This window comes from Nesoenas mayeri (genome assembly GCF_963082525.1).
Source record: "Nesoenas mayeri genome assembly, chromosome: 6".
Lineage (NCBI taxonomy): Eukaryota > Metazoa > Chordata > Aves > Columbiformes > Columbidae > Nesoenas > Nesoenas mayeri.
The window spans coordinates 19,755,398-19,770,990 of NC_137545.1; the positions used below are offsets into that span (position 1 = coordinate 19,755,398).

The following is a 15,593-nucleotide window of genomic DNA, read 5'->3' on the forward strand; positions in this document are numbered from 1 at the left end:
AATTATTTTTAAACATCTAGGTATTTTAATCTAGACTTCAATATAAGATTTGAACAGCTCAAAGAAACATAATATTCCAGAAGTTCATACTGATACAACTATATAAACATGAAGTTTCAATAACAGTTTTCTCCTAGGCAAGCATCTTATTCAGAAGAATAAGCAGCAGTCCTAATAACACAGGAACAGTCATTGTTCACTAATTGATTGGAGATTGCAAAACTTCCCACTGTGAGTTTTCAGAAGATTAAATGAGATACATGAAGTGAATAGTCCTTGTGATGATTTCTTGCACAAGGTTAAATCTTGCCTCCTGAATTTAGGCTCTGATAGCCTACTGTAGTTCCTGGTGCTAGAACTGCCTGTCTTTTGTGTAATGTATTCAGGGATGAGAGAGTATTTTTTACCCTGTGACCATTATTAATATTGATAATGTTATTACACAGCTCCAAAATTGGTCAGACTTGCTGAAAAGCTAGTTTAATAATGATACAGTAAAATACCTTGCTTTCTAAAAGGTTTGTGGAGCCATTTAGTGGAAAAGTGGCTCCAGGAGTCTCACGGCTTTAGAGAAGCAATGGTTAATGTGACTTAGGAAAGTGGTTGAAAATCTGTGGGATGGCAGTCAGGTTAGTCTTTCACAGGCTGCTCAAAATGTTAAGTTTACACTGGTCACAAAGAAATAAATTTGTTGTCTAAACGTGTCCACATATTTTCTGCTCTCTTAATATGTAGTGAATTTTATGGCAAAAAGCCACAGAAAAAAGAACTGTGTTCTTTTGTCTTTAAGTTTATGAGGTTTGTCTATCTACATTTAGAGTGACATGTAGAAGGAAAGGAAAATTAGTGCAAAAGCTGTTCTCATTTCATCATAAGCTGATCCCATGTCCAACTGATCAAGCATTGATTTAATATATTTTTTCAGGTTTTTTTCTGTGTTGCTGTGAGATGGCAGATATTCCAAAGCAAAAAATATGAAATGCAAGATCACGTTAATTTTACTCAGGACACATAAAATGTGTAGATCATAAAGAAAGGTCAAATTTGTCCTCAGTTTTCTCATCTCTTCTGTTCCTTATAACTAAAGTAACCTCTGGTTATTTGCTATTGTCAGCAAGATAGGTTTTAGGATATTTTGTGTTCTGTCTGAAATCACTCTTTATTTGATTTCTAATCTCATATTATCTCAAGACCACAGAGAACAGCCTATGCCAACCACGAGAGTGTTGCTTATGAAAGGGAGTCCTGCAGCTGCAACCATTAAAAATATATGTAATATTAACTGACCTTTCTTAAACAGGTTCAAAGAGAAACTCTGGCTTCAAGCAGTGTATCTTGAACTTGAGAGGCCACAAGAGTTTAGCTTCAATTTGGAACACGATCCTGTTTTTCCCCTGCCTGATGCAGAGGATCAGAAGGTGGACTGAACTGCAAGATGCCTGGTTCATGAGGGTGCTCTTATTGTTTCCTGTGTCCATTAGCAGATACTGGCCATGGATGAGGAGAAGACGAATCATTGAGTGCTATTCAATATATATATAGGTTAAAATTTGTATTTGGTTTCTTAACAAATAAATAGTTAATAAAATTCTACTGTGCACAGCATTTATTGGACTGTGATTTCTAATTTCTTGCAGTTTTGTTCTGGTTTGATGGACAAATCTGACAGAAGATGACAATGGAAAAAAGAGCCATTAGCCTTTAAAATTACAGATCTCCTTGGTGATTCATCAGTATCCACTGTTTTATTCTTCTGCAAATTCCATCAATGCCATCAATTCCATCAATAGTTCTTCCTGCAAGCTTACGTAGAAAATTCAGGCACAAATGGATTAAGACTTAAAAGAAATGAGTTTATAATGACAGAATTCTTCTATTTATTAAATACAGTGTTCAATACCTTATTTCTAACAGCTGTGAGACATTTTGAGGAGACTGGACATCAAAAGGAGTGATTACTAATAATAGCAAACCTTGTCTAATGCATGCTTAGTACCAAGAATATCTTCAGGGAAGACAGTCTCTTTAAGGCAAAATAATGGAGAAGCCTCCCACTATATTGCTTCTGTTTTCAGGACTGGATTAGTGTGACAAAGTGTCCATTTCCAGTTGATGCAAAAGAAGTGGACTATGAAGCGATACCCATGCTAGTTTCAAAGCACACCCTTAGTTTAGCCAAAGACTTCCCAGTTCCTCAAGAACCAGCACATCCATTCAGGGTATACAGAAAACCTGAACTGAAATGGAATCTTTTGGATTGTAGGGCAGTCATTGGCATGATGAAATTGTCTCTGTCTCTTGAACTCAGATCCTAGGTGTCTTTTTTGCTTAACTGCAAATCTCCTTGCAGAGAAAGAGGAGGACTTTCATAGTGTCATACATCTGCAGCATTGAAAAAAGTAGTTCAGAAAGTGCCACATTTCGGATGGCTGTTTGACTGGCACAATAACCAACAGAACATCTAGTTAGACTAGGGAATAACTGTTCTTCAGCTTGATCCTTCTGATTTAGATTTTTCGAAGTCCTACCTAGCAGATGATTAATACTACTCAGGCTTCTGCTTAGTGCACTCTGTGTGGCTTGGCCAATACCACAGGTACATGTGCAATGCGTAACTGCCTATTGTGCAGCATTTTGTCATTCTGATGTCTATTAATGCCTGCACTGGGTTTGTATACCACAAAGTGATCTGCTTCTCACATAGCAAAGACAGAACTTTAAGCAGTGCATTGGTTTTGTGCTTCATCCAGGTAGATGTCATCTGTGCAAAACTGGGACTGAAATAACGTATTTCAAAGTCGCTTAAATCATAATACCAAAATATTAAACATTTGTCTCCAACAAGATGCAGATTGGCTGGAAGAAACTTAAATTTATCTCCAAATTAAAGTACAGGCATAGAGAGGAAATGAGCTGAAAAAAAATATCATGTACATGTCTTCACCTGATCACATAAATCACTTGCTTGACATTATGGAAAAGTCAATGGCATCCTGCCCACAGAAGAGTCACAAGGCTGTGTATATCTGCACATAAATATAGTAGCTGAGGACTGGGGCTCCTGCTCTGCTTATTTTCCAAATATCTCTCACATTTTTTTTTCCAAAATGGAATTGAAACAGATATCCAACATTTTGTGGATCACATACAATTACCTTGCTGTCAACTAAGCCCCTCCTTTGCACATGTTACTTAAAGATTTCACAGAAAATATTGTGTTTCTAACTGCAGTCACATTCAGAGCACTGACAAAATACATATCAGATGTCCATAACAATTTTAGAAAGCACTAAAATGTATATTCTTTTATCAGCTGGAATCTGTAAGTATGACATGTAAGATTTCCTATTTAAAAATTCATTCTGTAAAAATGGAAGTGTAGAATTCAGTGCCTGCTGATCTTGATTCCTCAGCAGATTTAAGACATAGGGTTCTTCTTGCTTTTCCTTTTGTTTGTTAGCCTTTAAGAGTAACTTGAACTTTAATATTTGAGGTGGGCTTTTTTCCCCTTGATTCACAAAACACAGCTTTACTTAAACAAACAGACAAACAAAAAAAACATACAAAAAGCCCCAGGAAGTGTTAATGCTTTTCTAAATAATACATGAGGCAAAACAGAAATCTGTGTATTTGTTCTTACCTTTGGTTTCTTACAAAACAGTGGTGTTTATAAACAGATAAACAAAAAACCCCACAACCTTCATTTGCCAACAAAGAACACAGCTATTGTTCTCAGTGTTCCCGGCGAATGGATCTGTTATGAAACATGGTAAGTGTGTTTTTTTTCTTTTCATTTTAAAAATCATAGATGCCTATGAATTTGTTAAAAGGTCTGCGAAATTTGTCAGGATATACATGACTATTAAATTCTAAGGACTAGCTTGATGTTAGTTAAGATTTGTCCCTAGTGTTATGATTTTAATTATTGTTTTGTGGAAGGAAGTAGAATAGTTAGTAAAGAAATTCTTTACTCAAGGTCTCAGGTTTTGCTAGTAGGGCCCTGCTTTCTAAGCTGAGGTGTCAAGTCAGTAATGTTTTTATTCTTACTTTTTTCCACATATGTAAATGTGTGGTGATGATATAGAAAGAAATGATATATAGGGAAAACTTGGGAAAAATGATGTCTATAAATCTCCTCCTTAGCTATTTCCAAGGAGATGATATGAGTGACAACTATTAACATGAAGTTAGTGAATATGGACCCTGATAACTATTTCATACCCGTTCAAATATAGTCACAGTTCCCATTAATTTGTTAACATGTGAAATACCTGAAGTGGTTTCTAAAATTGCTTAGTGCCTTAGTCATCTTTTCTGCTTTGTGAGCAACTAACTGTGCCTTCTTCAGTAACAAAACAATTTGCTGCAAGCAAGTTTTAGTTTGTGTTGAAAAAGATTAATATGTCTTGTGTAATCAGTTACAATAGCTCTGATAAGAGAAGTTTGTACCTGAAAATGCTGCAACTTTTTAGAAGCCAGTTGCAGCACACAAATATGGATGTTCTTGTGAATATAATGCATTTTATAGCCTTTATTTGAGATTCTAAAGGTGTCATTGCAAAGTATTATGTATAGTGTTTGTAGGGGAAGCAAAATTCATGAAGGTGTTGGAAATATGTTTTGATTTCAAGTCAGGATTCAATGGATTAATAGTTAAAAGAATAATTCTTTAGTTATTTCTAAGTTTAAAAAAAAAATTTAGGTAGGAGGAGGGAAAGCATATTTTTTGTTCAAAACTAAACATTAGAAAACTGGAAATTCAGCAAGGATATAACTTCTAAATACATTTCAGGTTGTGTTTTGTGAGTTCTACAAGGATTCAGGACAGCATCTTACCAGTGGGAAATCTTATTTGAAGAGATCAAATTATTTATTTTATTACTCCCTTGGTTCTGCATATTTGGTTGGTGGGCAGAGTGAAATTAAAATAATATATGACAGGAGATCTCACAGACAACATGTAGGAAAGAACATGACAAAGAATTGAGTGAGGGCAAATGGAAGTAGAGAAGGAAACAGGAAAGATATTGATTATTTTTGTGCAGTGTGCAAATTAGCATGTGTAGATAGATTAAGGGACCAGCAGGGTTTATGCTGTATTGACTGTGCAGCTACAGCACATAGTACACTGCCACTGTTTAACAAATAAGGAAGAAAAGGGAAGATTGCAATTAAAAAACAAAACAAAACAACTAATTAGGAAATTCCACATATTGAAAACTTGACTAAGTGGCAGTCTGAAGCTTACAGTGTTCCAAAAAGAATTAATTCGTCTTTAAGTTTTGATCAGAGTTTTCAGCTTTCAAGGCATCTTTGTGTGGGCCCACTAAAGTAATTGGTCCCATTACGCAGCTCTACTCATCAAGTCAATAGGATTATTAGAATTAATCAAAGTGAATCACATACCAAGAGGTTGCTGGTACCCGTACCACAGTGCTTCATTGTGGTGAAGACTACCTGCTATTTCTTAACTTTATTGTTGGCCTACAATGCAATATGCATACTGCAGTAACATTGGCAATATGTAGTTTATACTTTAAACAGTAGCAGACTGACACAAATGCTGAAATTCTCATAACAATCCCCAATTTGTATGTCTGTCTGAAAAAAAATTCTTTGTCATTATCTGGATCTGACTTTTATTTGATCCTGGGACAAAGAGACAATGTCATTTTTACCAGCCGCGCCTTTGCTACACAATAACAAGACCGAAGTCATCCTTCTGCTTTTTATTGTGAATACACTATGTGACACTAAACATGTAGAAGTTACACTGGGCTGACAGTCATTCTGTTAGCAGAAGGCATGTGATCTAAATAATCTGTATTTCCTTGAGAGTATGAGAGATATTTCACTATTCAATTTCATTTCCGAATTCACCAGTAAAAGTAAAAAGTTGAGAAGGTACAAATTTCTATTAGAATGGAAATAGGCTTAATAGTGATCAAATGCAAATTAAAAACTTCTGAAAAGAGAAAAAAAAAAAGGGAAGGAACTTATTTTAAAAATAAAACATATTTGAGTTATGTATTTGAATACAGCAAAATCTTTTTCCTTGCAACTTTCTGTTATTGTCATCAATTGTTGTTGACTTGATTGAAATAGAAAATTTTAACTTCTGGCTAGAACTTCAAAAGTCCCAGTTTACACATTTCTGTCATTTAGAAGTTATCACATGTTCATAAACTTTTCCATTGTTTAATTGACATCGCCATTAGCTGACTGTGTTAAGTTCGCAGATACTAGCTTGTGTTCTTTCTCCAAGTTTGATTTTCCACTGAATATTTATATGTTCAACTACAGACAAAAATGGCCACCTGGTAACTTAGCAAGCAGCTATTTAGAATTGAAAAATAGATATCGTTTATATAGACTTCTTTGGACATTTTGTGTTCTTTAGTAGAAGCTAATTTGTCCTCCCCACTAGTGCACAGAGTTGCATTCGTTATCATACTAAGTCTTTATATATAGAGAGATGAGGCTCCCTGACATCCATTTGCAACAAAATGTTCTAAATGAGCCATAGTACTCTGACTTTCAACCCCCGTGAGAGTCCAGGTAGTGCCAGTGTAGAGACTATTCCTCTTGTTTCTGTTGCTGCTGTTACAGTTTCATGCCAAGAGTAGCTGTAAAGTTGCCGCCCTATGAGATGGATAAAATAAAGGGCAGATCAAATTCCTGAAGTTATTTTATGAGATCACAGTGATATGTACTTTCTTGTTTCTTTCAGATCTGCAAGCTCTAGTATAACACCCCCTTGCAGGAATCATAATGGTGGTATTCTCTCTCCTTGCCATTTTCTGGAGCTCCCACTGGAGGTTTCCTTCAGGTTGTTTCCGAACACTAGTGCAGCTGATAGTACAAAACTTCAGCTTGTGTTTACTTCTCTAGGTATCCTCTGGAAGACCCTTTTCACTGTGGATCTTGGTAAGAGCAGACTGAAGTCCACAATTTACCAAAAGGGCTAAGCATGTGCTTGCCTTCAAGCATGTACGTAGTCTTATGAGCCAGTTATGTGCCTAAAGGGTTTGCTGGGTATGTTATATATGTTTCACTTCATATGGAAATAAAAGTATTTTTGAATATGAAGGCAACAATGGAAACAGGCAGACATGGTCTTCTGGCAAAACACCTCCTATTCCTGCTATAGACAAGAGTGTTCTTCTAACTCTGACCTATGCTTCAGAGGCAGCCAATCTAATGGTACAATTAGTTGCACAGACTGACAAAGCTGGGTCAGTGGAAGTTCACAAACTAATACCCTGTTCCATAGATGATTAACTCTGTGGTCTGCGCAAGGCCTCCACAAGTCTAGAAAAAAAGCTGTGACATTTAAAATCTGCTTTATTAGAAATGACAGTACTGTTAATTTACTCTTACAGAATTTTTATTTTTGCATTTTGTGTGCTGTTGTTGGTTAAGCTTAACTGTGTGGAACATCCAACAAAAAAATAATGAAGGAAACGAACAAACAAACAAACCCAGAGTGCCAAATTTTTGTATTACCAAATACAATTTTAGAATTCAAAGTTATGGAAAAAAATAATTCAAACAGTGTATTCCAATAGTGTGCAGCCACATGTCTGAGCTCAGCTTACTTATTTAGCCTGGTGATTGACAGATGCATTTGGTAGCTTCTTGGATGTTTTATAATGAAAGAAAGTAATGCTGAATCTCACTGACATGACTGCTTCTGAGTTGTCTGTATCCTGTGCTAAAAAACTTCTTTATTGCTTTCTCCATCTTGTGCTTATGACTTAGGAAATTTGCAAGGGCTTGTAAACTGCACATTATAAAAGAAACTGAATTATAAATCAAAATCTTTGGAACTGGTGATGTTTCCTTAGTGAATCCCTTTTGTGCTTCCAAAATTAGCATTGTCAATCAAACCAACAGGTGGTGTATGGTTACACCGAGTAGATCCCCTCTCACAAGATACTTTCTTTTAGGACACCAATCAGAACTGGCTCTGACATGATGAGGCAGACCTGTCAGCAGAGCTGGGGTATATAAAGCAAAACAACTATGTTAGCACTTCTGAGCAGTCGTGCATTCCCCGCCTCGCCTCGGGTGTAGGGATTGCAAAAAAACAAAACTACACTGTCAAGACTGTGTAGTTTTGTTTTTATGATTAGAGGCTCTACAATTCTCATGCTGGGATTGTCTAAAAAAATCTTACTCTGGATAAGGACGTCGTTCAAGAAGATTTCGTTGGGCTTAGCCCACTCTGACAGGCACTTTGAGAAATCAGGTTAGTACCATGTTTCTGCTAGTGTAATGACTATTTTCTCAGTCACGAATAATCCTGATATGATCTATTATTCATAAATTTGCTCATAGGGGGTATGAGTTTGAGTATAGACATGGAGCACTTAAATTCTCTGGCAAGATTATGTCGTAAGTTTATGGGAGTAAATTTTGATAACACTCAGCAAAAAAGTTTTTCCAGTATATTTATTGTTAAAGACTATATAAATTAAGATTTTTAAAAGTCCTTGGAAACGTCTGCTTAACTTAAAAACTCCTTTCTGTTGGAGTGTTCAAGGTTATGCTTGCTACTGAGAGATAAACTGAGAAGCTCCAAGAATAGCTCTGATAAAATGCACATGGTATCAGCTAAGCGCTGATGACTTTTTAAGGGAATCAACTGCTAAGGTATCAATTACATGGCAGCTCTGGAACACTTGTCAGCTGTCATTCATGGCTGGGAAGGTTATTTCTGGAACATGACATTTCAGATGCATACTTTCAATTCTAATTATACAAAAAGCCTTATAAGATCAGATCTTCATTACCAAAATTTGCCTAGACAATGAAATATATAGACTTTGTGTGAACTCAATGACAATTCTACTTAATTAAATGATTTCCAATCTATTCCAGAGTCCGGAAATTACATATATATCTACATCTATATCTAAGCTTTCATAATGTTTAATTATATTGCAATATAACTTCCATATATTTTAGCTGAGCTTCAAAACATAGTTACAACCGAAGTAGATCTTAGTGAATTACATCTGACAGATATTTGTCTTCATGTTCCTTTCAGAAAACTGTGTTATGTTGTGATGAAATGCTGGTCCTTTCTAATTTGAACTCATTTTCCCCCACCTTCAAAGCAGAAGAGCTTTGATAAAAGGCTGTTCCTCTGTCAAACTGGAACAAGTGTCCAGATAACCAGTAAAGGCAATAAAAAGCAGCTCAAAATCCCAAACCAATATCCAGGTCTGCCCTTATGCACTTATTGTATGTAGGCATCAGACACTGACTTCAATGAAGGAACTCATGTAATGAAGAAATTTTACTCCTTTGAAAGGTAGCATAAATTTGGCTCATAGTGAAAGAAATGTCACTTTCTTACTAATTTGTAGGTCTGGGACTGACACAAAATCAGGCACAAAAGCCAAAGTAAACAACAGTACATGTGTGAGATTGGATTGAAAAGATTATGGGTTTAGCCCTTGTTTAATAAGACATGATAAGCTCTCAGGGGAGTTTCTTAATGAGAAAAATTGTAACTTTAACAGATGGATGGTACTATTAAGAAGATAGTAGTTACATTTTGAGAACCTGCACAATTCAGCATCAGTAAATAAATATGTTCATGTAAATATTTTATGTTCGCAATACAGCAGCTTTTCTAGTGGCAGTGTGCTATTTCAAAGTAGGATCTTGTGGCATAGGAAAAGAAAGTGAACTATTTTTCTTCCAGATTTCACATGGATCTGCAGTTGTTCAAACCATCAGTGTCAGTGGCTACCTTATATCCTAGCTCACATTTCGAATGTGGCTGTCTTCCCATATTCAAAATTCCACTGAGATACTCTCTAAGAAAGAGTAGAATTTTATCTGCATCTTTAATGCCAATATGCTTCTGTGTAAAATGAAATTATTTGCTACTTACAGACTGCTTTTAAAAGAAAGCCTCCTGGCACTCTTTCAAAGCCAAATAGATTGCAGATCTTCACATATTTGACAGTTGCTACTTAGTGACCTAGTTGTCTTCCCATTAGAGAATGGAAATACTTTGCACTAACAAAATATTTTTAAATTAAAAAAAAAAATACATGGAGATTTTTTAATCTTTAGATAAAGGACATTAATGGACAAATAGAGGTTAGATGACCTGCACAAGGTCATGCAATGAGTCAAGCAGAACTTTTTCTCCTGCTGCATACTTGTAATGCCAGATCGCAGCTTCACTAAATATAACAGTTCCACATCCATCTAAGCCACATGTGCCCTAAGAGTAATTTGCTATACAACTTTGTTAAAATGTAGTCTTCATGTTTCACCAGCTCAATATGATCTAAGACTCAGAAAAGTAAATCGTTATTAAAATAATTACAAATATTCCTAAAATCTAGAAAGAATGATGTGCGTAAAATAACAATTTCACCATTGATTTCTAATTATGTTTTTTCTTGCTTTCAGAGTGCCTGTAAAGATGACGACAAAAGCACCAACATTTACACAGCCATTACAAAGTGTTGTGGCACTGGAGGGTAGTGCCGCAACCTTTGAGGCTCATATTAGTGGTAAGGTTTTCATTCATTCTTGTAAGATTGATTATTTTTTAATATTATTTTAGTAATGTTTGCTAAGACAAATGATAACACTTTTCTTGGATCATAATCTGATCTGAATGGGTAAAGATCGGTGCTGAAATGTGAACATATATCCACATCACACGGTACTGATCAGCGCTATGAGGTGCTGTCAGATATCCACAAACATTCTGCATAAATTACAAGGTTGCTCAGGCAATAGCAAATTATTCTGCCAGTAAGACTGGTGTCTAATTCTCATGTATGTTAAATTAATCAAAACTGGGGAGAAATAGTATTCAAACTATTTACATTAAAATACTTACTGTGCTAATAAGGGAAATTCATAAGGGTGGAGAGAGTAATCTTGTTTGGATGATGATCAGACAGAATTAGGAGTCAAGGTGCAAAAGGCAAAGCATATACTAGTTCTTAATTGACCTAGTGCTAAGCCTTACTCTAGCTAATCTGTATTTCTACCTTCTGTACTTTTGAGTTTACTAAACTTCAGAATTCTGGCGGGGGGCTTAAAAGCATGAAATCCAGGTCTATGTGACCACTGAAGAGGGTAGAAAACCCTAGTTGCTAGGTAGTATAAGTGTATCATGATCACGATGGTAGCACATGGCTGGATTAATATAATTTGTTGATGTAATTCAAAGACGCCACATGATTTCAAAGAACACTTCATTTTGCCAGTTCACACACTATTAAAACACCCTTTTTTGTGCAAAACCCCATGCAAACCCCCAAAATAACTTTACCAGATAACCAACACCCTGTTCCAAGAGTGCTTCTGATCTCGGCAGTGACTAAGGAGAAATGGCATGTGCTCCTGCTGATGGAATTATATTGTCTTACAGGCATTAGCAATGTGATGACCCACATACCATAAAACACTACCCAGATGCTCTGTGACAGGTGCAAACATATGATCTGTCCAACTATAAAGATCTCTGACATCTATGGTCCACTGTGGTTAATCCCTTGGTCCCTTTGGTTAACACTAATTCACCCAAGGTTCAAATGGGGTGTTTGAACATGTCTTGTAGTCTATATCCATTATATTTTTTTCATGCCTTATTCTGTTATTTGGCCCTCTACTCAGTTAATTGCCTTGACCTTCTCTTGTTGTCTGCACACTGTAAATTTTCTATGAAAAGTTTCTTTCCACCAATGATTTCAATTCCTAGTATTATTACAAATATATAAATATATAATTAGAACAAGTTAGGATGATAATGTTATGGCTCAATGTAGTGATTTTGGCTATTTTCATTTGTGTGATATCCTGGAGTACTTGGGAAGGGAACTTCTTACAAAGAGGAGATGCAGCAATTTTTCTAATAGCTTATATTTGTATTTTTGTCCCAAATATCATGGAAGGCAATCTCCTGTTAGCTTTTATTCACATTGTGGTATTCTGGAATATTTTTCTTGCCCCAGCAGCACCCACCAATATTGACAGATATGATAGTGACTTGGTATTTAATTTTTCTAGTGCCTAAAAAATATGGAAATTTTATTTCTTGAACTAATTACATACATAATGGACTACAAAGTTTTGTTCTGCTACACTGTCTGCCCTTCCTGTCTGTTGTGAATTATTGTGAATGTGAAATTCAGATTTTCTGTTTATCTCTGATAACACTGCCCTTTTATAGACAAGTATTAAGAGAGATACAATTCCAATGTGAAGAGACAGGTTAATCTAAAAGTACCAAAAAGAGCTTAGCAACCACCTGAGATGCAATTTTGCAGTCCATAAACTAGAACAAATGAATTGTACTGTTGTATCAGAATGTGATTTAAGTGTAACTTTACGAGGGTCTGATATCAGACAAAAATCCCCAGTACCTCCCCTTGAGCTCAGAAAGTGCAGAACACACAAACCCTGTGACTGCAAGTGGTAAATGCCAGAGCAGCCAGGACATTGTTATGGGGGGAGCCCCACTGGGTGAGCATTGACTGAGGGGACATGAGATAGCATGTCACTGTCAGGAAAGTCGACTGTGCTGCTGGCATTAGAACTGTGCCCATCCTCATGTCTCCATAGCACCGATCAAGTGTTGAGCTTGTTCACTGATGTTCGAGAATCTGAATTTGTGCTCATATTTTCAAAATGGCTTCTAACTTTGGATCCCTTGAACATGCCAGTTTGAGACATCAAAATAGACTCAATTTTTTAAAACGTAGGCTTTGTTCAACCTATCACACAAAATGCTGTTTGCTAATCATCGTATGATGCTGCAACAAGAAAATAAGGTATTTTGGCAGTCTTTCAAGAAATTCACTATTGACAGCAAGGTTTTTGGTAGCTTAGCTTAAAACATTTTGAAACTCATTTTACGAATGTTGAAGATACATAGCTCTGAATGAAAGTAGGATCTTCTGGATAGCCTGTGTTTATGGTGATAACGCCCAAGTTGTCGTATACCAGTAGTACAAAACTGAATTATATCAGCCCCATCAGGGCTGGTTGATAACTTCCATCTGTGAAATTAAACAATACTTAAATGTACTTTTACCATTTTGATTTCTAATCTCTAAAACTGGTTACATTCTCTGTGAGTGTGTTTCTATTTTACATATATCTAAAAATCAGTTTTTCAACTATGAGCAAAATTTAAAGCTTCCCTAACCAAGACTGGTGTTACTGCAGACAACCAGTAAAAGCTTCAATCTGCATATCTCAACTCCTCTCTCATTTTAGTTTCACACAGTCATATTCCTGGCACATTAAACCCCCAAATAATTAAATGAGCTTATAGGAAGAATACTCTATAAAGGAAGCAGAATTCTGTGGTCCTGGGGTTTTTCAAACCACAGGGAGTGGAACTGGGAAGATGAGAGCAGCTCTAGAAAGCACAGGCTCAGGTATCATTCCTGAGCCCCTGTGCAGTGCAACTGGTGATTTGGCTTGAGTGAAGAAATACATGGAGCAAATTTGCAGGGATTTTCATTTTGGAGAAATGGTATTCTAGGACTACAAAAAAGTCTTTGAGCTGAACCTGTCTCCTTAAATTAGCTGTTCTCCTTATGTGGTTTATTTAAATATTTTACGTGTTCATCAAATGGATTTGAGTTGTTCAGTTAAGTTGGTTGAGTAGAACACTGGGAAGAGAAATTCCATTAGGAATCTAAAATCACCATTTAAAGATTAAAAAAACAGCTGTAGATACAGGTGCAACTCTTCTGCCCATGATCCTGAACAACAAAAGATCAGCTGATTCCAGCTGGCTGCTTTCCACCAATCTCAAACTGAATTCACTTCAGAAACAAACAAACAAACCCCAAAGCACTTTAATAGCACTTAATATTAATGCCTACAACAGTCACAATCACTTTTTCTGTCAGATCATTTTCTAAAATAATTTAGTGTTAGGACAACTACTTAACTTGGTTGGAAGCTCTGATTTTTACTTTGTCTCCATACTGTTAGACTGTATAATTTCATGAGTAATACTACCTAGATACTAGCAATAAATAAAGAAAAAATACCTCACATGCATCAATTTACCCCCTTTATAATTTTGATGAACTTTTATTGCTCGACATGATTGCCAAACACTACAGTCCACTCATTATTCAAGCAATTTCATAAATGCAGTAGCCTGTGTAGTTGTCCTATTGCTCCATGTATTTTAAAGATCTTTCTAAAAAGAAATTCTTTACCACTGTATTACTGGACATAGATCTGTGCCTATGCCATTGCACTTCACTATCACTGTTATGGTAATTTTGGATATCTGTAATTTCATAGCATCTTAATTTCCTTTTGTCTTACTTTTTCTTTAGGTTTCCCAGTTCCTGAGGTGAGCTGGTATCGGGATGGCCAGGTTCTTTCTGCTGCAACTCTGCCCGGTGTGCAGATCTCGTTTAGTGATGGCCGCGCTAAACTGGTGATCCCTGCCGTGACAGAAGCAAACAGTGGAAGATACACCGTACAAGCCACCAATGGATCTGGGCAAGCAACTAGTACTGCTGAGCTACTTGTCACAGGTACTAAGCAGCTAAAGAAGCATCTCTCTCTGCTGGCAATGTGAGAGAGCAGTAGCAGAAGTGTCACAGATAACAAAAAAATTAGGATTTTAAGTACATGATTAGCAAAGAAATAGCAAACCAGATTAATTTTCCTAAAGCAGTCTAGACTTCAGCATGTATTCTCACCAGTAATTTCCAACAGCATCCGTCACACCTAACTGAATAAAGTTTAATCTTGATTTTATAAACTCTTAATCTCCATTACAAACTTCTGGCTTAGCCCTGTATACTTCTGCTAATGTGATCTGTCACACTCCTTACATTCAAACTACACATAAAAGAAAGGAGAAAGTTCTTCAGGATGAAGGCCTTAATGATATTTAATGATATAAATGATATTTAAAAGAATAATTCACATAAAGGACCATACCCAAGAGACTGAGCTTACTACCTATGGTTATAATCAATGTATCTCTAATTCTAGAAATATTTGTGATCACGGGCATAATCAGAAATACCAGAAATTTTAAACACATGAACAAAGTTAAAGGTGTTCGCATTTTCACAAATCAACTCTTAATATTTTGAGTGTTTCTGAAGGTAGCATGCAAAGAAGAAACAGACCTTGTGCACTTCTAGTAATGAAAATATCTAGCCCTCAGAATCCTTTTTAAGACATTATTGTTTTTCTGTGTATTTCTTCAATAAAACTGCAGCTGGAACAGCACCACCAAACTTCTCACAACGACTACAGAGCATGACTGCAAGGCAGGGAAGTCAAGTCCGACTTGACGTGAGAGTGACTGGAATCCCTACACCTGTGGTGAAGTTCTATCGGGATGGAGTAGAAATCCAAAGTTCCCCCGATTTTCAAATTTTACAAGAAGGAGACCTTTACAGCTTAATAATTGCAGAAGCATACCCTGAAGACTCCGGTACCTATTCAGTAAATGCCACAAATAACGTAGGACGTGCAACTTCAACAGCCGAATTGCTAATTCAAGGTAACAGAGTTGAAGTTACAAGCCATGAAAATAAGAGAGCATTCATTGTTGTAAT

At 36.2% G+C, this 15,593-nt stretch overlaps 2 protein-coding genes across 2 annotated transcripts in view; both read left to right on the forward strand.

Annotated features, from left to right (window-relative positions):
• CCDC141 (coiled-coil domain containing 141) overlaps positions 1-1,427 on the forward strand; it is a gene marked incomplete at both ends in the record, with an annotated part of 68,162 nt that extends 66,735 nt beyond the window's left edge. The window contains one exon of the mRNA XM_080346951.1: positions 1,301-1,427. Coding sequence (XP_080203077.1) covers positions 1,301-1,427 — 127 coding nt within the window. The remainder of the gene's footprint in view (positions 1-1,300) is intronic.
• Positions 1,428-10,450: 9,023 nt separating this feature from the next.
• Positions 10,451-15,593, forward strand: part of TTN (titin) — a gene marked incomplete at both ends in the record, with an annotated part of 239,913 nt that continues 234,770 nt past the window's right edge. The window contains 3 exons of the mRNA XM_080346387.1: positions 10,451-10,541; positions 14,349-14,552; positions 15,251-15,538. Of these exons, the coding sequence (XP_080202513.1) occupies positions 10,451-10,541; positions 14,349-14,552; positions 15,251-15,538 (583 nt within the window). The remainder of the gene's footprint in view (positions 10,542-14,348; positions 14,553-15,250; positions 15,539-15,593) is intronic.